The 27,224-nt window shown below is 41.4% G+C and overlaps 1 protein-coding gene across 2 annotated transcripts in view; it reads right to left on the reverse strand.

Annotated features, from left to right (window-relative positions):
• ZC3HC1 (zinc finger C3HC-type containing 1) overlaps window positions 1–27,224 on the reverse strand; it is a 55,334-nt gene that overhangs the window by 15,774 nt on the left and 12,336 nt on the right. For both annotated transcript variants that reach the window (XM_077472713.1, XM_077472712.1), the window contains exons 2-5: window positions 22,443–22,557; window positions 13,212–13,362; window positions 3,372–3,455; window positions 1,023–1,150 (exon numbers count right to left, since the gene is read on the reverse strand). In XM_077472713.1, the coding sequence (XP_077328839.1) occupies window positions 1,023–1,150; window positions 3,372–3,455; window positions 13,212–13,362; window positions 22,443–22,557 (478 nt within the window). The remainder of the gene's footprint in view (window positions 1–1,022; window positions 1,151–3,371; window positions 3,456–13,211; window positions 13,363–22,442; window positions 22,558–27,224) is intronic.

Consider the following 27,224-nt stretch of genomic DNA (forward strand, 5'->3'; position numbering starts at 1 on the left):
GTGCTTTTAACCCTTTATTTGGCCACTAGCAGGGGTTAATAGCGCCCCAATAACGCTTGAAAAACGCTGGTAAAGCGCTGCTAGTTTAAGCAGCGCTTTACATTTGACATTGTGAAAGGGCTCTTAAAACACTTGGGCTTTCACATTGGGACTGCAGATGAGGCTTCTTTCAAGCGCTTTACAGGCGCTTTTTTTTAACGCTAAAGCGCCTGAAAAATGCCGGAAAAACGCCCCAGTGTGAAAGGGGTCTAGCCATGACCCTCCCTTCTAGATTGTAATCTCTAATGAGCAGGGCCCTCTGATCCCTCCTGTATTGATTTGTATTTCAAGTGTAAAGCCTGCCCTTATGTTGTAACGCACTGCGCAAACTGTTGGCGCTATATAAATCCTGTATAATAATAATGTGAGTGTGTTTGACACATCTACATACAGTTTTTCTGCACACAGAAAAAACTGAATTGTAAACTGAAGGATGTAGAAGTTCTGTTTGCACTGGGACTGCCACATGGTCATGCATGGAAAACCTTTCCTTTCAATTTTTTTTTTAGGCAACAAAAAAAAAAAAAAGCAAGATATGAGAGGGGTGTAATGGAATAGTTTAGATCCACAATCATTTAAAGAATTGAATGGTATTAAGAAAATTCATGGTAAAGCATATCAAGCTGCCTCTGCTGACTTAATGCAACTGCTAATTTAGTATCCTGGACTAAGTATCAGATCAGGAGTGAGGACTTTCACTGGGTGTATACTTATTCTGTCTGGTTGGAGATTGAAGTTATCAATGGAGAATAACTGTGGGCTAAACATTCTGCAGTCCACAGTCCTTCGGTGGATGAAGCCACAACTGCCAGACTACAAAGCTGAGGGTGACTGGGTGTCATTCAACCAAGAAGAGAGTTGGCAGCCATTTGGTCTTGGTGAACTTTCTGCGGGCTGACTGCGCTCATGAGTATTTTCAGAGTGGCCTATTTCTCTGAAGGCTGGAGTTCAGATTTAAGCAGACTTAAGGAAAATATGCTTACCATACTTTTCAAGTCATCCTGTCTCAGAGCTGGAAGCTGCAACTCTAGCCGACAAAGGTTTTGAAAACGTTCAAAAAAGTCACTAAACACAGATGATGGTTCACATACTAGAAGAGCCCAGAAGTGATCTGCAATTAGAAACAGAGAATTAGTAAATTAGCAAATCTGATCCACCCAGGATGTGAAAACATAAGGGGCCAAGGACACCTGCAATTGAGTACATTGACATAGTCCTGGCCATGGCTCTTTCCATGAAAAGGACCAGAATATTTTTTGTGAACTTTCAAAATTTGTACAATCTTAGTACTGTGTAAGCGTTTCTGGTTCAGACAATGAAAATAACTTTCTGGAACAATAAGAATTAGGACAGTAAGGAGGCAATAACAGTACTTAAAGCGGAGCTCCACCCAAAAGGAGAAGCTCAGTTTGCTTGCTTCCTCCCCCCTCCGCTACCACATTTGGCACATTTCAGGGAGAAGAGGGTACCCGTTTTTAACAGATACCCATCCCCCTTGGGGGAAACCTCACCTAGGCAAGCCCCCCCCCGGAAGTTTGCCCGCCCCTTATCCTTTGCCACCGCCAGGTCAAGTGCAGCACGCTTTGTGCATGTGCAGTAGGGAACAGACTGTGAAGGCATAAGCCTTCACTGCTGGTTTCCCTTATAAGGAATTGCGGCGGCAGCCGCTGAGGGCCAGCTGAAAAATCGGTTGGGGTGTCGACAGTGCAGAATCCTTGGACAGGTATTTGTCCTAATATTAAAGTCAGCAGCTACAGTATTTGTAGCTGCCGACTTAATTTCTTGGTGGAGGGTAGGCAGCTCCTCTTTAAAATTAATCTTTTCCCGCTTTCACTAAAAATCACTGCAGCATACAGCTCTGCATGTTGGCATGACTTAATCTTGCATGCATAAAGTATTAGTTCGCCTTTACTCCCTCCCCTGGATCTCCACCATACTTGCCTTCTGCAAAGCTGAGCTCTCAAAGCCCATGCAGCTGATCCAGGGATTCAAAATTCCCATTCTTCTCCCTCTTTTCTGTGCAGTGCTTCCAGGAAGGACAGGAGAAATCCACTCTAGTCTATCTTGGACAAGCTGCACTGAGAAGAGTGGGGATTTCCAATCCACAGATTGCTAGACTGGCTGTGTGGGCTCTAACAGCTCAGCTTTGCCAGAGGAAAGTACAGCGGTGGCCAGGGGGTAGGGAGGGTGTACGGTGTTAGTTCACATACATTTTTTCAGTAAAGATGAACTAACCCTTTAAACAAACTTTTGCTTTCATTTACAATTAAAGCCTTTTCCACTTGCCAGTTCAGTGAGGCACCGGTGATGTCACCCTGACCTTATGTCTGCGACTTGGGAACTTCCTGTCATATGTTAAAAAGGTGGAGTTCCTGGAAGTAAAGGGAGATGGATTCATCTGCCCTTAGATGAATGGCCACCATGAGAACAATGGGAAGGAAAAGAAAAAGGATAGGGAAAAAATAAGTCTGCAAGCCAGACTGAAAAAATAAAAAGCCTGCAATTATTTATAATTATGTTTGTAGATTGCCATTACTAAATATATTTAAAAGTGCTTTTGTTGTAATTTTTATGAGAAGGGGGACATTTCTCTTTAAAGGGATTGTAAACTCTCGTGATTTTTGGATTGAAAAAAAAAAAAAAACACATTCTGCTTCTGTCGCTCACTGTCACATTAAGGTGAAAAAAAAACACATGTTACCTATCTGGCCGGGGGGTTCTCAGCTTTTGATTGGATAGATTGACAGCAGAGGGAGCCAATGGCTGTGACGCTATCAATCAGCTGGACTAAAGAGTGTGCCTGCACAGTAACCCCCCCCCCCCCCCCCCCTGGGAGAGCGCTTCTCCTAGGAGGTTTCCAGATGCCAGGAGGAGCGGAGCCGCGAGTGCCGCTGGGAGATCCCAGAAGACGAGATTCGGGGCCACTCTTTGCAAAACGAACTGCACAGTGAAAAGTATATTTGTTACTTAAAAAAATAAAAAAAAATAAAAAAAAAATAAAAAAAAAACCCACGAGGGTTTAGTAATCCTTTAAATATCACAGCACCTTGGCAAGTAAAAAAACATAGCGTAAAAAGCAAAGCTATGTAACACTCAAAGCCCTATTATTCATCGATCAGTTGCACATCATTACCACACACAAGTACGCCATGTTTTTACAGAATAATCAAGACTTATAAAAGATATGTGACTTTATAAATAATTTTAGCAAAGTAAAGTTGCCACACTGGCACCATACTAGGAGAGGATCATTTGAAAACAGCAGTGACTATCTGAAAATGTTTTTATATATTGGAGACAGATTTATTTCTTAGATGCACACAAATTCCTACCTGGACAGGGACTGTCTGGCCAAAAGCAGAACTTTTCATGAGAGGTCTTAAGTTCTTCTTGTAACTCCACACAACGCTGCTTATCTGAACACAAAATCATAAATTCAGTACAGTTTTTGTTATGCCTGTCAAAAACCATGAAGAATCCCTTTCACAATCAAACGAGAGTACATTTGACAAAATCAAATAACGGATGGCATATAAACCTTTCAGGGATAATAACTAATAGACTTACTAGTAACTTGTTTTCTGGTAGTCTTTCAGGACAGCACCTGAGAGATTGTAGCTCCTCCCACCAGATACAAGAAACACTTCAACTTTAGACTTTAAAATTAGGTTCCCCCCACAGATCCTCAATTGTAGTAGAGTACCTTCCAGCCAAGCTGAAACAAGTAAGCACAACATCAAAATACAGCATAAGGGCAGGCAATCGTTGCTGTCCTGATAGACTAATGAAAAACAAGTTACCTTTGGGTCTAACCTGAATTTTCCCCAAAACGTCTTTCAGGACAGCACAGAGAGGATAAACAAGAACGTACCACTCTAGGGAAGGACAACAGCTTTCTGTCAAAGGCATAATGCCTTGCAAACAAAAGATCCAATCTATAATGCCAAACAGAAGTGGATAGGCTTGACCATGTTGCAGCTTTGCAGATTTGCTCAGGGGTGGCACCAGCCCTTTCTGGCCAAGGGGCTGCAAGAGCTCTAGTGGAGTGAACATTGATACTCAACGAGGGAACCAAATTCATCCAGACATGAGCTTCTATAATGGCTTTGGAGCCCCTTATCGGCCTTCTGCCCTTTCTTGGCTACAGCATACAAAACAGAGTTTGAGCACCTTTAGTCCTTGGCTACCTCCAGGTAACACAACAATTGTAGGTGCTATAACGTCCTACTATGTATACTATGGTATATAGTGGATATAAAAAGTCTACATACCCCTGTTAAAAAGTCAGGTTTCTGTGATGTAAATGCATGTAAAAAATAAAATAAAAATAATGAGAAAAAGATAAATAATTTCAGAGCTTTTTCCCCCTTTAATGTGACCTATAAACTGTACAACTCAGTTGAACAGAAAAATAAAATAATATGGTTGCATAGGTGTACACACCTTTAAAACGAATACTTTGTTGAATCACCTTTAGATTTGATTACAGCGCTCAGTCTTTTTGGGTAGGAGTCTATCAACATGGCACATCTTGATTGGCAAGATTTGCCCACTCTTCTTTGCAAAAAAAAATGTCAGATTGCGAGGGCATCTTTTGTGCACAGCCCTCTTCAGATAACCGCACAAATTTTCAATGAGGTTCAGGTCTGGTCTCTGGCTGGGCCATTCCAAAACTTTTAATCTGGTGAAGCCATTCCTTTGTTGATTTTAATGTATGCTTTGGGTCGGTGTCCTACTGAAAGAGGACGTTCCTCTTCATGTTCAGCTTTCTAGCAGAAGCCTGAAGCTTTTGTGCCAATATTGACTGCTATTAGGAACTGTTCATAAATCCCTCTACCTAAGATTAAAGCCCCTGTTCCAGCTGAAGAAAAACAGCCCCAAAATCATGATGCTGCCATCACCATGCTTCACAGTGGGTATGGTGTTCTTTTGGCGATGGTCAGTATTGTTTCTTTTTGAGACAAACATATCTTTTGGAATTATGGTCAAAAAGTTTAACCTTGGTTTTATCAGACCAGAACACATTTTCCCACATGCTTTTTGGAAACTTCAGATGCGTTTTTGCAAAATTTAGCCAGGCTGGATGTTTTTTATTGGTAAGAAAAGGCTTCCATCTTGTCGTGCTACCCCATAGCCCAGACATTAAGAATAGATTGTTGTCACATGTACCACACAGCCAGTACTTGCCAGATATTCCTGCAGCTTCTTTAAATGTTGCTGTATGCCTCTTGGCAGCCTCCCTGACCAGTTTTCTTCTTGCCTTTTCATCAATTATGGAGGGAGGTCCAGTTCTCGGTAATGTCACTGTTGTGACACATTTTCTCCACTTGTTGACTGTCTTCACTGTGTTCTATGGTATATCTAATGCCTTGGAAAAAATTTTCTACCCTTCTCCTGACTGCTACCTTTTAACAATGAGACCCATCTGATGTTTTGGAAGCTCTCTGCAGACCATGGCTTTTGCTGTAGGATGCCACTAAGAAGATGTCAGGAAAGACCCACTAGAACATATGAACTTTATTTGAGGTTAATCAGTGGCACTTTAAATGATGGCAGGTGTGTACCGACTCCTACTTAACATGAGTTTGAGTTTGAATGTGATTGCTTAATTCTGAACAGTTTGTTTTTCAAATTGAATTGTACAGTTTATAGGTCACATTAAAAAGGTGGCAAAAGTTCTGAAATTTATCTTTGTCTCCTTTTTTTTATACATCACAGAAACCAGACAATTTAACAGGGGTATGTAGACTTTATATCCACTGTATATACTGGAATTTTTCATTTTTTATACTACTAATGGCAGTAGTCATCAACTCATAATGGGACTGCGATAGCGTGCGGGGTGGGGCAATCTGACACAGATGATGGGAGGGACTGCCACAGACATCACCGTTGACATTAATAGCGATCGTACTTTACACTGTCACTTTACTGACACTTGCTGAAAAGGGGTAAACATCTACAGTGATCAAGGTGTTAAATGTGTGCTTATGTGTAATATGTGCAAAGAGTGCTGCTTTTCCTAATAGACCTCTTAGAGAGATCATTCCCTCTGTACAGAGTTCTGTGTCGATTGTCATCATAGGGCTGTGATTTTACATCGCAGATCAGCAGGTCCCTGCCTTACCAGACTAGAGCCAAAAAAATTAAAATAAAATAAAAAGTCTATCGCAATACAATTAATCCCCTCCAATTTGAGGGAGTTTACAGCATGGGACTTTACGCACACACCCTGTGCTATTTTCTCTTCTAAGTGAGCTCCCAGTTCCAGGAGCTGGTATCCATGGTTAGTCTAGTCTCAACTGGAAAGGACCATACTAGGCCCACTGTAAAATTTCTTTGGTCCCTTCACCACAACAATCCTTTCACTTTGGCGATTTGCACCATAGTATGTAGCGAGCCCACCTCTTGAGCCTATAACCGCAGAATAAAATGCTGAAGTGGGCGGAAGTGCGGCCTTGCCCATCAAATTGCTTGGATAGAACAGGTTAGAAGTGTAAAGCCTACATCAGATTCCTGATTGACAGGGACCAATTGGATTGAAGCATAGACATGACCACCTGCAAAATTATCCCTCCTATTTTTTGGAAGAAAAATCTTGTTTCAAAGAATTGATCAGGTAGCCTAAAAACAAACATCTGGGCAGATGTTCATTTGGAATTTTGAAAGTTCAAGATCCAAACTAAGCCTTCCTTTTTTGGTTGTGGGCTAGAGAGGTGTACCTGTAGCTTCTCCTCGGTTTCCACAAGGAAAAAGGATAAGGATAAGATATATCATAGAGATATGGAATCACGTATATTCCTTTCAGGCGCAGACGTGCTAATGCTTCTGTCATTAACTTTGTGAAAATCTGAGGTGTTGATGACAGACCAAAGCATATGGCTATGAATTTTAGATGCAATATCAGATCTCCCAATCTTAAAGCCAGTCTCAGGACTGAAGGCCAATGGAGATGTGGAGATAGGCATTCTTTCATGAAACCCTCACACCAGAAGATTTCTGACTGAAAAGAAAGCCCATCTTGAATTTAGTTTGGACCACTTTGTTTAACAGTCTCAGATAGAGAACAAGGTGCAACATTTTCAAAGGTTTCCCCACCGACCACTTCTGGCGATACCAGTATCTCCCCTGGGAGGGTCATTAGGACTTCTCGGGCTACTCTGGACGACGGAAAATGACCCCTCTTTCCTTCTCAGAAATTCTGAGGTCTTCTTCCTTCCCTGTATTTTGTCCTCTTGCAGTTGAGCTCTTTAGAGATGGAAAAAAAAAAATAATAATAAAAAAAAAAAAAAAAAGTGTGTGGTTTCACCTTCTTTCTTACTGGAAAATATTTATTTTGGTCTGCCGTACAATCAAAAATGGATTCTATTCAGGACTAAAAAGAAGCACCACACAGCTTTATATTATAGACCAAAACCCTAGGCCAAGTTTTCAGCTAAAATGCTCTTCAGGTGAAATTTGTAGGCACTGGCTAACATCCAAATGGATTTGCCTTGAGGCATCTGCTATAAAATTCTACATATTTAGACAAGGTTTAAAAAGGAATACAAGATTTCTTCCTTGGGAGTAACAGATCATGTGCATTTTTAACTGGTTAAGCCATTATTCACAATTTCTAGTCATGCAGGTAGTTGCCACATCAGGTTTCAGATTTCACATGATTTTTGGAGGCCTGGAAAAAAGCTGCATCCAGCGTAGGAATTTTATGCCAAACAGCTCCTGGGTCTTCCTTAAACAGGAAATCTCCTTTTAGGATCTTTTGATAAAAATTGTTTTCCAGCTCCTGTCATTTCTATTTTACAACATTTGAAAGAAGCCTATGAACTGGAAACATTCGTCCACTGGGTTCGTCTAGCCCTAAATACATACTGTCACATAACCATTAATTTTTTTTCGCTCTTCCTCAATACCTAGTGTAGCATGTATCGTTTTCAGAAGGCCATCTACTTCTTTAAAAGATAACATATTTAGAAGCTGAAATATCTTCAGCCGCCTCCTCATTAGATTCAAAGAGCGATATGGGAAGGGAAAAGTACTTCAGCATAGAAGGAGCCCCAGGCTCTGCACTGAAAGGCAGAAAACTGCAGTATGGACGAAAGTTCCAAGAAAGTTAGAAGCTTTATTGGCACGGCACCCAAAAAATAAATAAAAAAGCATCACAGAGCTCAGTTTTGACCAAGGAAATAAGGTCATTACAAGCAGCTGAAGATTCCTATTAAACCTGGAATGTAATACAGCACTTGCACAACCGCTTTTTCAAATTCTCTCTAAATTTGACTCTACAAAAAAATAAAAATAAAAAAGGGTACCGCCTCTTCACAGGGGCCTATCCTTTATCAAAGATCTTAACCCGAAAATAAAAAAAAGAACAAGCTGGGGGGGGGGGGGGGGGGGAGCACAAGAAGCACAGCAGAGAGAAACCACAGCTGCATCCCTAGCTGGGCAGTGCTATTGCCAGCCCCTGTCCCCGCCACTGAAGTAGTCCTTGCTTCCTCCATCTGCAGAACCTACAGTGAAAAGCATGCCTCAAAGTAACGGTTCCTGAGCCCTGGGACGCTTCTGTGTTAGACCTGAACAAGGCACTAGCCAGGTCTTTCCAGCAGTAAAGGACATTTCAAGTTTGACGAAGAAGTCCTGTCCCTTCTGGAAATGACGAGAATGCAGCCAGAAGTGACAGGGGATGTCCCCCAGTGATACCAACTGTGCTGCTTCTGAGCAAAAACAGGGTCAGACCAGAAACTACAGGTTCTCACAGAGCATGGAAAAAGATGGAGGAGCCAGAACATCCCCTACCCATACTAAGGGGATGCTTGGAAAATCCCGAAGGGAAAAAAAAAAAAAAAAAGAAGAAGAGAGGAGTAGAGTAGAGGGACATTATCCTTGAGGTCATGTGGGCTCCCAGTCCTATTTGATGTAAAGACAGCCGAAGGAATTGTCAATCTACTCGGTCGAATGCCTTCTCTGCATCGACTGTTAAGAGGCATAAAGGAATATTGTGGGTTCGGGCATAGTTGGATAAAAGAAGGGTTTTCAGTAGGACTGCACTGAATGGGGTTTTTTTGGTGCCGAAACCGATACCGAAAATAAGTCTTCCTTGATCCCGAAAACCGATACCGAAAGTGACGGTTTTTAAAAATATTTTTGTACAGATAGTCAGAGACTGGGGACATGGTCAGAGACTGAGGACATGGTCTCGTTTCCATTATCCATGGCAGTAGGGGCTCTTCACCATCAGATAATCCAATTCCAAGTTATTTCCTCACCCAGGTTTCCGCTGGTTATTGGTTATCCTTGGTTACAGAGACACAACTCCTCTTTTGCTTGGCTCAGTGCTGAGGTTCTCTCCTGGTCACCACAATGCAGCGAGACATGCTTCCTGAAGGTATCCAAGGTCCTGTGCACCTCTTCACGCTCCTCCCTGCCGGGAGGACTACCGCGATTTTAGCAATGTCTTTGACAAAGGTAAAGCCGGTAGTTTGCCTCCAAGCCGGTCTTATGATTGCGCAACTGACCTTCAACCTGGCGCCATACCCCCTTGTGGCCGGGTTTACCCTTTGTCAGTCTTGGAGGAGAAGTCCATGGAGGAGTATGTTGCAGACGCACTTTGAGGTTTCATCCGCAAATCCTTGTCTCCTGCTGGTGCTGGTTTCCTTCTTTGTTCAGAAGAATAGCGGTGAACTGAGACCTTGTATTGATTATAGGGGTCTCAATCGTGTCACAATTAAGAATGGCTACCCGATTCCGTTGATTACAGAGTTATTTGACCGCCTCAAGGGACCTATGGTTTTCACAAAGCTTGATTCAAAAGGGGCATACTATCTTGTGCGGATTAAGGAGGGCGACGAGTGGAAAACTGTGAAAAACTAGAGCGGACATTGGGACTTTATATGAGGCGGTGTACTATATATACATACACCTCCATCCCGGATATATTGAAAAAGAAAAAAGGAGAAATGGTGGGACTTTATATTCATATAAAGTCCCACCATTTCTCCTTTTTTCTTTTTCAATATATATGAGTGGAAAACTGTGTTTAATACCAGAACAGGCCATTGTGAGTACCTGGTAATGCCTTTTGGCCTATGCAACGGCCCGGCAGTTTTCCAGGAATTTATTAACGATGTCCTCCGAGATTTGTTGCAGTTATGTCCCTGGAGAGCCACCACACAGATGTCTGTCGTGTGCTTTAGAAACTAAGAGAGAACAACCTCTATTGTAAACTGGAGAAGTGTGAGTTCTATCGTGAACAGGTTATATTCCGGGGCTATGACATTTCCACTGATGGTTTTGCGATGGACCCAGAGAAGCTTTCGGCAGTCCTACTGTGGCCTCAACCCGTGGGTTTACATCCTCTGCAGCGTTTCCTGGGCTTTGCTAACTACTATCGGAAGTTTATTCGGAACTTCTTGTCTCTGGTCAAGCCCCTGACTGATATGACCAGAAAGGATGGTAACCCACAGAGTTGGTCTCCGGAGTCCATTAAGGCCTTTGAGACTCTCAAGGCTGCCTTTGTTTCTGCTCCTGTGTTGGCACATCCTGATCATACATTGCCTTTTATCCTAGAAGTTGATGCTTCTGAGACTGGAGTTGGCGCCCTTCTGTCTCAACATCCTAACTCAGAGCGCTATACATCAGTGTGGCTACTTTTCCAAGAAATTGTTACCTGCTGAGTGCAATTACGAGATTGGCGACAGAGCTGTTGGCGATCATTTCAGCCCTAAAAGAATGGAGACATCTCCTTGAAGGTACCACTGTGCCGGTTCTCATTCTTACTGACCATAAAAAATCTCACAGTCTTGTCTGAAGCGCCTCTCTTCCAGAAGGGCGCGATGGGCTCTTTTCTTGTCGAATTTTAATTACATTGTCTCATTCTTACCCGGTACTAAGAATTTAAGGGCTGATGCCTTGTCACGACAATTTTCCTCCACTTCCAAGTCAGAGTTGGTTCCGGTTCCTGTGATTCTTCCTGATAGTATCTTGGCTACCATTTGCACCAGTCTTACTTCTCCTTTGAGTGACAATTCTTGCTGCTCAGGTCCATGCTCCTCCTGAGAAACCTTGCGACTGCTGCTTTGTCCCAGAAAGTCTCCGTACTGCCGCGCTCCAGACTTGCCATTCTCCCAAGGCAGCTGGCCATCCTGGGAAGAATAAACTCATTTGGGCCATTTCCCAACAATTCTGGTGGCCTAGTCTATGGGCTGATGTAACTGCCTTCCTAGCTGCCTGTTCCGTGTGTGCTCAGAATAAGACTCCACGACACCTTCCAGTGGGCCTCCTACAACCCACACCCAATGGAGAGAGGCCAAGACCCACCTGTCAATGGATTTCACTGTGGAGTTACTCAACTCCCAAGGCAACACTGTTATCCTTGTGGTTGACCGGTTCTCAAAGATGTGTCATTGTATTCCACTTAAGAAGTTGCCTACTTTTAATGAACTGGCTTCCTTTTTTGCTCAGGAAATCTTTCGCTTACATGGGCTACCCAAGGTGATGGTATCGGACAGGGGCAGTCAGTTTGTCTCCCGGTTCTGGCGAGCCTTTTGCGCACAGTTGGTAATTCATATTGCTTTTTCTTCTGCGTATCACCGGCAATCTAACAGAGCAAGCTAATCAGTCCTTGGAGCAATTCCTACATTGCTATATTTCTGACCACCATAACAACTGGTCAGACCCATTACCATGGGCACAGTTTTCGCACAACATTGCCTTTAATTCTGCCTCCCAATTGTCTCCATTTATGGCGAATTATGGTTTCCAACCTTCCATGTTGCCTGACTTGTTTGTTCTGCATAGTATTCCTGCATTAGAGGAGCATCTCCGTGGTCCTTGTTCCACTTGGGTACAAGTCCAGGAGGATTTACGTCATGCTAATGATAGGTACAGACTCCATGCTGACCGCAGACTCCTGCCTGCGCCTTCCTACCAGGTTGGGGACAGGGTCTGGCTGTCATCTCGCAACCTCCAACATTGCATTCCCTCGCTGAAGTTTGCACCTCGGTTTATTGGGCCTTTCCGTATCCTTTACAGGATTAACCCAGTGGCTTATGTGTTGGACCTTCCTCCTAGTATGCGCATCTCAAATGTGTTTCACATCTCCTTATTGAAACCGTTGGTCCGCAACCGATTTACCACTTCGGTGCCACGTCTTCACCCTATGCAGGTTGAGAACCATGAGGAGTTATTAGGTACAATCCATTGTTGACTCCCGTAGACGTATACAGTATCTGGTGCATTGAAGGGGTACGGTCCGGAGGAACGCTCCTGGGTTTCATCCTCGGACATACATGTCCCTTGTCCTCCTCCGCGATTTCTATAGACGTTTTCCCCTCAAGCCCGGTGGCCCTCTGAGGGAGAGGGGTCATTGAGGAGGGGGTACTGTCAGGGTTGGCTTAGCCCTTCCTTCTCTGGGCTGGCTACTCAGCTGTCAGCTCTCATCTCTCTCCAGTTACCCAGCTGTTCCTGATCCTGCTCGTCTGACCTGTCTACTTAAAGCTGTCCAGCTCACTTCATCTCTGCCTTCGCTTTGGTCGCATCACAAGAAACCATCTCCTGCGTTCCAGTTTAAAGATTGGCTTGCCGACATCCCTTCTGGCTCCTTATCCTGCTTGCTGTTCCTCCACTTGGATCCCTGACTTCTGGTCTGGCTGATTACCTGATCTGGCTATTGAACTCTGGCCTGGCTGACTACTCGATCTAGTTACTGGACTCTGGCAATGCTTTGACTATGTTTACTCCATTTACCTATTTATTTTTTATTAACAAACAAGTGTGATTTAATTGTACTTCTGTCTCGGTCTGGTTCATGGTTTCTGACAGTCGGGTCCATCTCTGGTTTTGGGATAAGGGATATATGAGCCTCAAGTGTTTGTGGAGGGAACACTGAGCCCTCAGACACAGAGTTGAATACTTTAGTGAGGAAAGGATTAAGAAGGGGAGCAAACAGTTTATGAAACTTTGGGGTAAAGCTGTCCGGCCCTGGGCTCTTGCTAGTTGGTGTACTGATAAATGGATAAGTAATATCAATACAGCGCAAAAAAAAAAAAAAAAAAAAAAAAGGGATGGATCAGTTATATGGTACAGATAAGGTTTTCTTCATGTGCAAAAATATTTACATTGCAATTGCTTTCATCTTCTGGTCAAATATGGAAACAGAACATACAAAAAATACTTACACTTATTGATGTCCAAGGCTGGCTGCAGTCTGGCACACAGGTAGGCATGACAGCTACAACACTTCAGCATATCACATTCAATGTTTGACCATCCGTACTTGGCACAAGCTAGAGGACATAATGCTGAAGGTTTCCCAGCCCATTTCAGAGAGTTCTTAAATTAAGGAAAGATATCACTAGTATAAGTTGTGTAGTAGCCAATATATTCTCTCTCTCTCTCTATATACACATAAATACAGGATATAAAAAAGTCTACACACTCCTGTTAAAATTTCAGGTTTCTGTGATGTAAAAATAAAGAAATAATTTCATAACTTTTTCCACCTTTAATGTGACGTATAAAGTATACAACTAATGAAAAAAAAAATTTTTTTATATATTATATTATATAGATATATATATATATATATATATATATATATATATATATATATATATAATGTGGTTACATAAGTGTCCATACCCTCTTCTAACTGGAGATGTAGCGGTGTTCAGAATTTGGGTGGCACAGTGGTGTAGTGGGTAGCACTCAACTAGCTTGCTGGTTCAAAACCCAAACCATGACACTACCTGCCTGGAGTTTGCATGTTCTCCCTGTGCCTGCATAGGTTTATTCCCACACTCCAAAGACATGCTGGTAGGCTAATTGGCTTCTGTCCAAAATTGGCCCTAGTATATCAATCGGGACTTTGGATTGTGGGCTCCCTAAAGGTAGGAACCGATGTGAGTGCGCAATGTACAGGGATAGGGACGATTGTAGACACTCACTCAGGTTGAACTGGATGGACTGGTGTGTCTATTCAACCTTACTAATTATGTAACTATGCAATTAAGCAATCACATTCAAATTAATGTTAAATAGGAGTCAGTACACACCTGCCATCATTTAAAGTGCCTCTGATTAACCCCAAATAAAGTTCAGCTGTTCTAGTAGGTCTTTGCTGTCATTTTCTTAGTCGCATTCTACAGCAAAGCCATGGTCCGCAGAGAGCTTCCAAAGTGTCAGAGGGATCTCATTGTCAAAAAGCATTAGTCAGGAGAGGAGTACAAAAGAATTTCCAAGGCAAAAGATATAACATAGAACACAGTGAAGACAGTCATCATCAAGTGGAGAAAATATGGCACAACAGTGACATTACTAAGAACTGGATGTCCCCCCAAAATTGATGAAAAGATGGAGAAGGAATCGCCAGGGAGGCTGCCAACTGATCTACAGCAACATTAACCAGTTGCCGACCACTTTAAGAAGCGGGGATAACAGGAGCGCACGCCTGCCGCATAAAGCATTGCCATACCCGCGGGACCGGCAGGCTCTATCTATGCTGGTCTCCTGGCGATCGCATCACTGAGCCTCAGAATGGGGAAGTGCCTACGTAAACAAGGCCTTTCCCCCGTTCTGGCTTGTGTCATGACAGTGCATCATCATATCGAGAGCAGTGCTCGCTGTCATGTGACTTAAAGCCCATCCCCTGCAGTTAGAATCAATCCCCAGGACACACTTAACCCCCCTTCATCGCCCCCTAGTGGTCAACTCCTTCACTGACAGTTTTACACAGTAATCAATGCATTTTTAAAGCACTGATCATTGTATAAATGACAATGGTTTCAAAATAGTGTAAAAAGTGTCCGATGTGCCCGCCATAATGTCGCAGTCCCGATAAAAATCGCAGATCGCCGCCATCACTAATAAAAATGCCATAATCTATCCCCTATTTTGTAGACGCTATAACTTTTGCACAAACCAATCAATATACGCTTATTGCGTTTTTTTTTTTTTTTTTTAACAAAAATATGTAGAATACATATCGGCGTAAACTGAGGAAAAAATTTTTTTTCTTTTTTATATATTTTTGGTAGATATTTATTATAGCAAAAAATAAAAAAAATGCTTTTTTTGTTCAAAATTGGTGCTTTTTTGTTTATAGCGCAAAAAATAAAAAAAACAGTGGTGATCAAATACCACCAAAAGAAAGCTCTATTTGTGGAAAAAAAAAAAACACACGTCAATTTTGTTTGGGAGAAAGTCGCAGGACCGCGCAACTGTCATTTAAAGCAACGCAGTGCCGAACCGCAAAAAGTGCTCTGGTCAGGAAGGGGGTAAAATCTTCCGGGGCTGAAGCGGTTAAAGGAGCTGCAGGAATACTGGGAAGTACTGGCTGTGTGATACATGTGACAACAATCTCCTGCATTCTTCATATGTCCGGGCTATGGAGTAGAGTGGCAAGACGGAATCCTTTTCTTACCAAGAAAACCATCCAAGCCTGGCTACAATTTTGCAAAAAACACATCTGAAGTATCCAAAAAGTATGTGGGAAAATGTGTTATGGTCTGAGTAAACCAAGGTTGAACTTTCTTGCCATAAGACCAAAAGATGTTTGGCGCAAAAAACACTGCACATAACCAGAAAAACACCATATCCACAGTGTAACATGGTGGTGGCAGCATCATGCTTTGGGGCCGTTTCAAATACCAGTCAATAGTGGCACAAAACCTTCAGGCTTCTGCTAGAGAGCTTAACACGAAGAACATAATCTTTCAGCATGACAACGACCCAAAGCATACATACAAAATCAACAAAGGAATGGCTTCACCAGAAGATTAAAGTTTTGAAATGGCCCAGCCAGAGTCCAGACCTGAATCTGAATGAAAATCTGTGGGGTGATCTGAAGAGAGCTGTGCACAGGAGATGCCCTCGCAAGCTGACAGATTTGGAGTGTTTTTCCAAAGAAGAGTTGGCAAATATTACCAAGTCAAGACATGCCATGCCGATAGTCTTTTTGGGTAGGAGCCTAACTGCTTTAATAAAATCAAAAGGTGCTTCAACAAAGTATTAGTTTAATGATTTATGCAACCAGATTCATTATATATTTTTACTTCCCTCCACCAGTTTGTTGTTCAACTGAGTTGTACAGTTTATAGGTCACAGGTGGGAAAAAGTTTTGAAATGATTTATCTTTGCCTAATTTTTTTACATCACAGAAACCTGACATTTTAGTAGGGCTTTTATAGACACACATACACACACACACACACACACACATAATATATATAATTTTTTTTTATCATATTCTCATCCATTTAATTATTTTCTTGCTTTTTTTTTATGTTCACATCTATTTTATAAACGATACACATTTCACATTGAAAAAGCGCAAAAAAATTAAAAATATATATTTCATTTAAAAAAAAAATATACATAACCTGGAATGTTAGGCCTTGGTACAGACACAGAAGGTGGCACACAGGTTAAAATGGCAATTAAAAGGTCAATTTCCCACATTTGTGGCTTTTTTAATAACAATTATATATCTTTGTATATCCTTTTTCATCTTTGTAAAATTTCACCTTGTTACGCAGGTCTTTGACTGTTGTTTCTACCTCCTTATGGCTCAGTGTCTAGCCTGCTTAGTGCATCCCATGTCAGATCTAACAAACTCATTGACCATTTATACACAGACACCAACTGTGATTTAACCACTTCAGCCCCAGAAGAATCCCCTTCCTGACCAGAGCAGAGCAATTTCTGCGATACAGCACTGCATCGCTTTAACAGACAATTGTGCGGTTGTGAGACATTGCACCCAAACAAAATGCACGTCCTCCCCCCCCACAAATAGAGTATTATTTTGGTGGTATTTGATCACCTCTGCTGTTTTTATATTTTTTGCGCTATAAAACAAAGGCAAAAATGACAATTTTGAAAAAAAAAAAATATATATATAGAATCATTTTTTTCACTTTTTGCTATAAATAAATATCCCCAAAAAAAAAAAAAATATATATATATATATATATATATAAAATCTCTCAGTTTAGGCCGATATTTTCTCATACTTTTTTTTTTTTTACCAAAAATATTGCAATAAGCTTATATTGATTGGTTTGCACAAAAGTTATAACATCAACAAAATAGGGGATAGATCTATGGCTTTTTTTTTTTTTTTTTTTAAATAGTAATGGCAGCTATCTGCGATTTTTATTGTGACGGCGGACATATCAGACACTTTTGACACGATTTTGGGAGCAGTGACATTTATACAGCGAGCAGTGCTGTAAAAATGCACTGATTACTGTGCAAATGACACTGGCAGGGAAGGGGTTAAACACTAGGGGGCGATCATGTGGTTAAGTGTGTCCTAGGGAGCGATTCTAACTGTTGGGAAGGGGGGCTCACTACAACATGACAGAGATCTTAGCGCCCGATGACAGGGAGCAGTAGATCCCTGTCATGCTGCTAGGCAGAACAGTGAAATGCCTTACTTACCACTAAGCCGCATCTTAAAAAGGGTATGTACAGGTACAGCCATTTGCCCAGCCGTGCCATTGTGCCGACGTACATCGTTGTGTGCTGGTCGGCAAGGGGTTAAAAGCCATAAATGTGGGAAATAAATCTTTAATCTCCATTTTAACCTGTGTGCCACCTTCTGTGTCTGTACCAAGGCCAAACATTCCAGGATATGTAAACTTTATCAGGGCCATTATTTGGGTGGACATACACTATATTGTCAAACGTATTGGGACGCCTGCCTTTACACACACACTAAGTTTAATGGCATCCCAGTCTTAGTCTGTAGGGTTCAATATTGAGTTGATACACCCTGTGCAGCTCTAAAAGCTTTAACTCTTCTGGGAAGGATGTCCACAAGGTTTACAAGCGTGTCTATAGGAATGTTTGACCATTCTTCCAGAAGCGCATTCATGAGGTCAGACACTGATGTTTCACGAGAAGGCCTAGCTCACAATCTCCGCTCTAAATTTATCCCAAAGGTGTTTTATCGGGTTGAGGTCAGAACTCTGTAGGCCAGTCACGTTCCTCCACACCAAACGCGCTCATTCATGTCTTTATGGACCTTGTTTTGTGCACTGGTGTGCAGTCATGTTGGAACAGGAAGGAGCCATCCCCAAACTGTTTCCACAAGGTTGGGAGCATGAAATTGTCCAAAATGTCTTGGTATGCTGACACCTTAAGCGTTCCCTTCACTGGAACTAAGGGGCCAGGCCCAACCCCTGAAAAGCAACCCTCACACCATAATCCCACAACCACCAAATGATTTGGATCAGTGCACAAAGCAAGGCCCATAAAGACATGGATGAAAGAGTTTGGGGTGGAGGAACTTGACTGGCCTGCACAGTCCTGACCTCAACCAGATAGAACACCTTTGGGATGAATTAGAGCAGAGACTGCGAGATAGGCCTTCTCATCCAACAGCAGTGCCTGACCACACAAATGCACTTCTGGAAGAATGGTCAAACATTCCCATAGACACACTCCTAAACCTTGTGGACAGCCTTCCCAGAAGAGTTGAAGCTGTTATAGCTGCGAAGGGTGGGCCAACTCAATATTGAACTATACGGACTAAGACTGGGATGCCATTAAAGTTCATGTGCGTGTAAAAGCACGTGTCCCAATAGTTTAGTCAATATAGTGTGAGTGTGTGAGTGTGAGTGTGAGTGTGAGTGTGAGTGTGAGTGTGAGTGTGAGTGTGAGTGTGAGTGTGTGTGTGTGTGTGTGTGTGTGTGTGTGTGTGTGTGTGTGTGTGTAAAAAAAAATCTCAACATTGGAGAATATATAATCATTCACTGTATATTACATAGTATATGCACTTCGATATCAGAAGAAGATTGTCAGAAGAGTTGAAGCTGTTATAATTGCAAAGGGTACTACAACTCAATATTGAACGACTAAGACTGGGATGCCATCAAAGTTCATGTGTGTGTAAAGCAGGTATCCCAATAGTTTTGACAATATAGTGTATTATGAGAGACTGATAGAAATTACTATAATTGAAATACCTTTACAAATAAACCAATACCAGAGCCAACTGCAGGGTGCCAAGGGCCAGAGATTCTAGTTTAAAAAACATTCAGAGACCTCAACAGCCAAAGCATCTTGATACCTTTTTACTGTGGCCAACTACAACTGGATGGACAAGGCTCTACAAGGAAAACCTGACTTAATAAAGCCCCAAAAGGTGAAACAGATTATAACTATCCCAGATTTGAACAGAAAACACTACTTTGCTGGGTTTAAAACATCATACACTATCAGACCACTGAAGATGCTAGCAAGGTAAAGGACAAATTACCCCTAGTTGCTATCCAGCCAACATGAAAGAAGAGAAAACACTGTATTTCAAATTAAATAACCCAAGCAAAACCTGTAAGTTTAGCAGGACTTAAAAAATGGTCAGTCTCATTCAGAACCCAGCAACAGGACATCGTCCCAAGGGCACCCCACAGAATGGGTATAGGAAAGAGCCATAAGGGAAAAAAAAAAAAACCTCCAACCTACCTTGGAATCGTTGGTGCCCACATCAGCCAGAATTATAGCAGCTCGAATGGCATAATCAGACTGCATTGTGTATCACTGCTTACAAGAGGAAATTTGCTGTAATACTCCAGGGAAGATCCAGGTCCTTCCCCACTTGCCTGCGCTCCCCCCTGGTGTCTGGGGATGCTGGCACCAAGATATACCCATGCACCCACTGTACTGTGGTCCATTCAGAGAGACACCGATTGAAACATCCATTCTCCTTTATGAAGCAGCAGGTGAAAGACGGACAGGCGATCTGATTACATCCTACCACCCATAGAAAAAAAAAAAAAAAAAATTGGACTGCGTCTGTGTCGGCTCCGACAGACCCATTATCCACCTGGTCAGCAAGGATCAGCAGAGAGATCCCCAGCTGAGCAAGAGGATTGCAGGCGGAGTCCCCCCTGTGTAAAACGGACCCCATGTTCTGTCTCTGGGGGGGTCTTGTAAAATCACTCTTGCAGCGTTTGGCGGGATACTTGTTGGTTGGTATTTTGTGTTTATTGTTTTTTTGGGGGTCAACAGTAACATTTGGTGAATCAGACTGCGCAGATTGCAGTTCACATATTAATTTAATCATTAAGCCCCTGCAACTAACACAAAGGAAAGCAACGAACCAGTCCTGGAGGACTAAACCGACTTCTTGGTCGATAACCAGTACTACAAAAAGGGATGCACTGCACCTAAATGAGGAGGGTGCAGATCAGCTGGGGATGGCCAAAAAGTTAGAGGGGTTTTAAACTAGGCGATCGGGGGGGTCCAGGGGTAGAGATAGTCAGCGTGGAACATATTCCAGAGGGTAGTATTGGGGGCAATGATGGTAGGTTGACCAAAGCACATAAACTCTAGGTAAGCATAGTAGCAAGTCCTAGTTGCAATTTCGGAACACCCAATAAGAGGATAATATGCAACAGGTCTAAACTACGTGGCATGTTCACCAATGCCAGGAGCCTGGCGGACAAGATGGGTGAACTAGAAATTAGAGGTCGACCGATATATAGGCCGGCCGATATATCGGCCGATATTTGCCGTTTTTTAAATAATCGGCATCGGCCGATTTTGCTGATAAAAAGCCGATTTAGAACTACAGTGGGACTTTGAAATGACTTCTGTAAGAAGTCAGTGTGAGTTGCCTGAGTCGTCATAGCAACACTTTCCTCCTCTCTGGGCAGACTGCCAAGAGAAGAACTAAATGATACAATGTTTACACTGAATGAATGAAGTCATCTCTGTGTGTAGAAGTTCTCAGTTTAACCATTTAAAGACTAAATCTTTTCTGACACTTGTTGCTTACAAGTAAAAATCCTGTATTTTCTGCCAGAAAATCACTTAGACCCCCCCAAAAATGATATATATTTTTTTAGCAGAGATCCTAGGGAATAAAATAGCGGTTGTTGCAATATTTTATGTCACACGGCATTTGCACAGAGGTCTTTCAAATGCATTTTTTTGGGGAAAAAAATACACTATTTAAAATTAAAATAAAAACAGTAAAGTTAGCCCATTTTTTTTTTTCGTCCAAAAGTTTTGACTACCTGTTTTTATTTAATACATAGGTTTTTTTTTTTTGTTTTTTTTTATCTAAATCATACATACAAGTAAACTGATTGGAGGTTTGTTTTGTTTAATAAATGTTTAAATGTAAGAAATTTCTGTATCACTTATGAAGGCTGCTTTCACACTGGAGCGGGCGGGCGTTGATGGTAAAACGCAAGTTTTAGCGGCTCTTTACCATCATTTTAGCGGTGCTATTTGGCTGCTAGTGGGGCACATATAACCCAGCTAGCGGCCAAGGAAGCGGTTAAATGCACCCATGAAGCACTGCTGCCAAATCGCATTGCATGCGCTTCGGCAGTGGTGCCCATTCATATCAATGGGCAGGAGTGGTGGAGGAGCGGTATACACCACTCCAAACGTGCTGCTTGCAGGACTTTTTTTTTAAGATCCTGCCAGCGCATCACCTCAGTGTGAAAGCACTCTGTCTTCCACACAGACTGCAGGGAGCCATTTTGCAGGCACTTTACAGGCGCTATTTTTAGCCCAAAAGCGCCTGAAAAATGCCCCAGTGGGAAAGGTGTGTTAGATCAAGGGGGATTAAAAAAATAAAAAATAAATAAAAAAGGAAAAAAATAAATAAATAAAATAAAATCGGCCTAACATATTGGCCCAAAAAAATCGGCATCATATATCGGCTATCGGCCGCCATGATTTCTAAATATCGGCATCGGCATCGGCCAGAGAAAAACCCATATCGGTCGACCTCTACTAGAAATACTGTTGTACGAGAATTGGCATCCATTAAAAAGCAGATTTCTTCTAGAGAATTTTAATTCTCCCACTCTACAAGACTCTGGTTCAGCTGCACCTAGAGTATGCTGTCAAGTTCTGGGCACCAGTCCTCAGGAAGGATATACTGGAAAAGGAGCGAGTACAAAGAAGGGCAAGAAAGCAAAGCAAAGAGATGCTTGAGAGGGGACATCATTTCAATATACAAATACCATACTGGTGACCCCACAATATAAAACTTTTTTGCAGAAGGGAGTTTAACAAGATTCGTGGCCACTCATTAAAATTAGAAGAAAAGAGGTTTAACCTTAAACTACGTAGAGGGTTCTTTACTGTAAGAGCTGCAAGGATGGGGAATTCCCTTCCACAGGCGGGGGTATTGATAGTGTCAAGAAATTATTAGATAAGCACCTGAACATCCACAACATACAGGGATATACAATGTAACACTGACATATAATCAATCACACACATAGGTTGGACTTTCTTCAACCTCACCTAGTATGTATGTAACCACTTTGATGCTCCCGTTTGGCTCCAGGAAACATAGGGAGGAGACTAGATGACTATGCTCAATATCTCAATAACGTTATTAGTGTTTATTCCAGTGCTATATGTCTCAAAAAGGATATAGAGAAGGATTCCACCCTGGTGAAAAATGCTTCTTTACTTGTGGCTTCCAAAGTGTCAACATCAGCTGAAGCATCAAAGCTGTGGTTTCCATCTGACAAGAAACTGCTGTCCTTCCTTAAAAGAGGGGGGGAATAAAGCAGTGGAGACTATATTAAGCAAGAAACAAAATCTACCTATAGTAATATTACACATTAGAGCAGTACGATTCTGGCCAAAATGACAATCACGATTCTTTTGTTTAGAATAAAGATCACAATTCTCGCGGCATAACATCCTTCACATTAAACAAAAAAATTGGGCTAATTTTAAGGTTTCTTTTGTATTTTGCCCCATAAAAAATTGTGTTTGAAAGACCGCTGCCCAAATACAGTGCCAATTTATTCACTAGGGTCTCGGCTATTAATATATAAATATATGTTAGGGGGTTCCAAGTAATTTTCTAGCAAAAAATACTGATTTTAACCTGTAAGCAACAAGTGTCAGAAAAAGGTTTAGTCTTTAAAGTGTTTGCTAACCCAAAAAAAAAAAAAAAAATTCAGATCCTGGTCCCTTAAAGCAGATTAAAAAGCACACAGTGCTTATGCTGTGTAGTCTGCCCCTCTCTAAACTGTTAAAAACCTGTCTGATCCTGCCACTTCCTGTATTCCCCTCTCTGCGCCGACCACAATAATCAGGGCTGCTGAGCCCTGACCACCGTAATCAGAGTGCGTCCCTCCATTATCCGCAGCTCTCCTCTCTGCTCTCCCCCTTCTCCTTGCCTGTCAGGCTCCATGTCTGTGTCCCCACTGCTATTATTAAAAATAAGAACTTACAATGGTCACTGCCAGCCCCTCTATTATAGGCAGCCATAGCACATACTAAGTTTTTCCTAAAAACAAGGATTGTAAATACATTTTAAGTGCCATTTTCAGGCTGGTCACTTGCAGACGCTTTACATCTCCAAGACAGGGCTTCTGTGGGAGGGGCTGAGCAGCCATGTGACCTCCCCGACTGACATCAGAGGGAGATCTCGGCCCCTCCTGCTGAATCCATGTAACGGAGCTGTAGAGTGGCTGAGAGTCACGCGACCGGCCTGAAGATAGTCCTAAATGGGTACTGCATTTACAAACCTCGTTTTTTATAAGACTTACATAGTGTGGTATGCCTGCCTATAACAGAGGGGCTGCCAGTAATTTATAGTTATGAGTTAAACACTAAGTGGTCCTAAGTGACCTAATTTACAGGCCGAAGTATCTTTGATCTAAAAGAACAAAATGTTACAATATTTCTATTTACCTCCTCCTAAGCAATATTGTGATAAACTTGGCATGCTGCCTGTTTTTTTTATTTTATTTATTTTTTGACAGCTGTTAGCAAGCAGAGAACAACTCAAGGAAATGCCGTTTCAAGATCATGAGGGGGGTTGAATCGCAACCTTGATTCTTTAATGATTTATCGTGCAGCTCTATTACACATCTGAAATAGCTAAAAAATATATCCAAAAAATGTCATAGGACCAGTAGTGATTCAATTCTAACTTAAAGTGGATGTAAACCCAATGTCATCCTTTCTAAACTACTGCCATAGGGGTTATCTAGAAGGATATATATGCCTCCTGCATGCATCTTTACTTGTCAAATGTCTCCCCTCTGTCTGCTAGGAGACCAGAAAAACTGCAGATTCTGTGGGTGGGTCTGTTGTCTGGAGCTCGGTGGGTGGAGTCATGATATCAGTAGACTCCCCGCCCACTTCTACACTCCCCTTGTCAATATGCATATTCTCCTGTGCATTTCTTACACTGAACTTCTGCTATGATCTCTAACATCCAGTGAAAAGACATCAAAGTAACCACATGACTTCAGCATGCCAAATCATGCTGAGGTGGGGAACATCCAAATCAGAGCAGCATAAGAAAGGAGTGGGAGGGAATTAAAAAATAATGCATGTCTCTTAGGCTAGTGTACTAGATATGTAAATCACCTGTCACTCACAGCAAGGGGAAGGATTTGCAAAGTTTTTCTCTGTCAAGATTTATCTCACCCAACAATAAAAGAGGATTGCTCAGAGATGGATTAACTCTTTGTGGCAAGACAGGGCTCAAATGATAGGAAATCTTATACTCTACATTATGACATAAAAAAAAAAATATTCGGGTTTTCATCCACTTTAATAGTAACTACACTTTTGTTGACAAAACAAAAAAACAATCTCCTCTATGTACATTGTAATTTTAACAAAATTTGTTGCAGATTTCTACCCGTTTCCGTTCTAAAGAAAGAGTCGTTCATTTTCAAAAAACATTTTATTGGAAATTGTTTAAGTACAAAAAGAAGCCAATGGACAAACAAGTGTTACAATATCGTGTTACAAAACTGAGGTAGAACAAGGAAGGAGTCATTATATGATAAGGAGCACCAGTTTCATGTATATAGGTGGACAGCATGACTAGTACAAGAGAGATAAAAGAAAAATACATGCCATTTATCAAGACATAAGATGTATCAAATTATCAAAGCATCAAAATTAGCTTGGCAGAAGGAGGCATATGCAAAGTGAACACAATTGGGGTTGGGAAAGCTGTTTTTTCTGCTGATGCCCTTAGGTCTCATGCACACGAGACACAGGTGAAAACTCTGCTCAAAAAAAGCTGAAACGCCCGTTTAGAAACACGCGTTTTGCCGCATTTGCATGCCGCGTTTGCGTTTATAAAGATAACATCATGTAGACCCTCCCCCCAAGCTCTCAAAGCATGTTTTTTTTAACTATTTCTGCTATTTTGATCAGAGTGAGCAGCAGCAGCAGCATAGAGAGCAGTTGTACACTTGCATTTGCCTCTCTTTCTGTGGTATATATTTTGAAATGGATCCCATATTGAATATATGTCAGGAAATGCTCCTGATGTTGCTCTTGATGAGACAGCAACGTCGTCGCAAATTTCGTGAGAGGTCCAGAGTCAGAGCTCGTCGATATTGGACCCATCCGTTGATGGGACAGCGAATGTCCGTTGGATATTTCACAAACATGTATGTGCAGCTGCGTACCTATCCCAACAAGTTTTTTAAAATTTTAGCCGGATGTCCATTGTCACATTTGATCTGCTCTTAGAAAAAGTACGACCTGGTCTGACATTCGTGGACACCAATATGAGAAACAGTGTGTCACCAGAGGAACGTCTGTTGGTAACGATCAGGTATGTGTATATATTTATAGATGTACAGATGAATTTTTTTCTCTGTCCTTTATTTAAAAAAAAAAAAAAATGATTTATAGCAAATTATCCAATTTTTTAAAATATCGAAAAATTTCTTGTGGCAATTTTTAACATGTTCATTATTTCTAATATAAAACAATATTAAAATAGTTAATTATTAATTTTTTAATCTTAATATATGGTTTTTATTCATTTTTTCTAGTTTCAAATTGTTTTATTTAAAAGCAAATCTATGTTAATTAGATTTTTTAGAATTGTTTTAAATTTATTTTTTTAATATATTTTTAGCGTGAAATATGTACCGATTAATATATTTTAATTCTTTGCTGCTATATATGGTAGTATAATATTTTTTAATGCCTTATTAAAATATCCAGAATCCTAACCCTAACCATTCATCCTAACCCTAACACTAACCACTAACCCCTAACATTAACCCTACCCCTAACAGCTAACCCTATCCCTTACACTAACCCTAAACAACCCTAAATCCTAAACAATAACCCTAACCGATAACCACTTACCATAACACCCAACCCTAATGACCAAATTACATTGCCGCAGATGGTCACAGTTGGCCATGCATCTCTGATGCAGAAAAGTGCATGACATTTTGCGACCCGACTTTGGGGCCCCCTATCTCGGGGTCACTTAGTGATAGGATCCTTTTGGATATGTTGTAGTGCTAGTTTCACTGTGTCTGCATACCGAATTTGGGGTTCCCGGCAATAATTGGCCCCAAGATATGTGCCCCCAAAGTTGGGTCGCAAAATGTCATTCTCAGATCATATTTCTGAGTTTTCAGGTCCAAAAAATTGGGTTCCTTTAAAAACGCATATAAACGAAGACGCGGCTAAACGCGGGTGCCGCGTTTAGCATCTGAAACGTGGAAATTTTTGCGTCTGAACCCTGCTTCTGGAAAAACGAGGTTAAACGCAACTGCATAAAAACGGCAAAAAACGAGACTGTGTGCATGGACACATAGGATAACATTGAATGAGTTCAGGGGCAGTTGAAAAAAAGCGTCCAACTGCATGTGAACACGCGTTTAACTGCGTCTCGTGTGCATGAGGCCTTAGAAGTAATTAAAGTACTTGTAAAGGCTCCACGTTTTTCGCCTACATGCCTGCTCTGTGCTGTGGTTTTGCACAGAGCAGGCAAGTATGACAAAAAAAAAAAAAAAAAATCTGCCTTTAATATTATTTAACTCTTAGGGAGCAGCTCAACAAAAATTATATTTGTGTTGCAGTGGATGCCTAAAACCTGACTTGAATCTAAGTGCAGACTTCTGGGGAAATCAGTAAGCCAATCACAGAAGCAGGAAAGAACATTTCTGGGGGTGTTCAGAACACCAACTGTGGAGAGGTTCTTTACAAATCTGGAGAAGTTGCCAAATTGCATTTTACAGAAAATTACAGTGCTGCAAATTGAAAAAGAAAAAATGGTAATTTTTTGTAACATTAAATATATATATATATATATATATATATATATATATATATATATATATATATATATATATATATATATATATATATATATATATATATATTTTTTAATTTGCTATTTTTTCCCCCACAAAAGTGAAGAA

This window comes from Lithobates pipiens, unplaced genomic scaffold (assembly GCF_037356315.1).
Source record: "Lithobates pipiens isolate NorthernLeopardFrog02 unplaced genomic scaffold, aLitPip1_a1.2 Scaffold_8, whole genome shotgun sequence".
Classification (NCBI taxonomy): domain Eukaryota; kingdom Metazoa; phylum Chordata; class Amphibia; order Anura; family Ranidae; genus Lithobates; species Lithobates pipiens.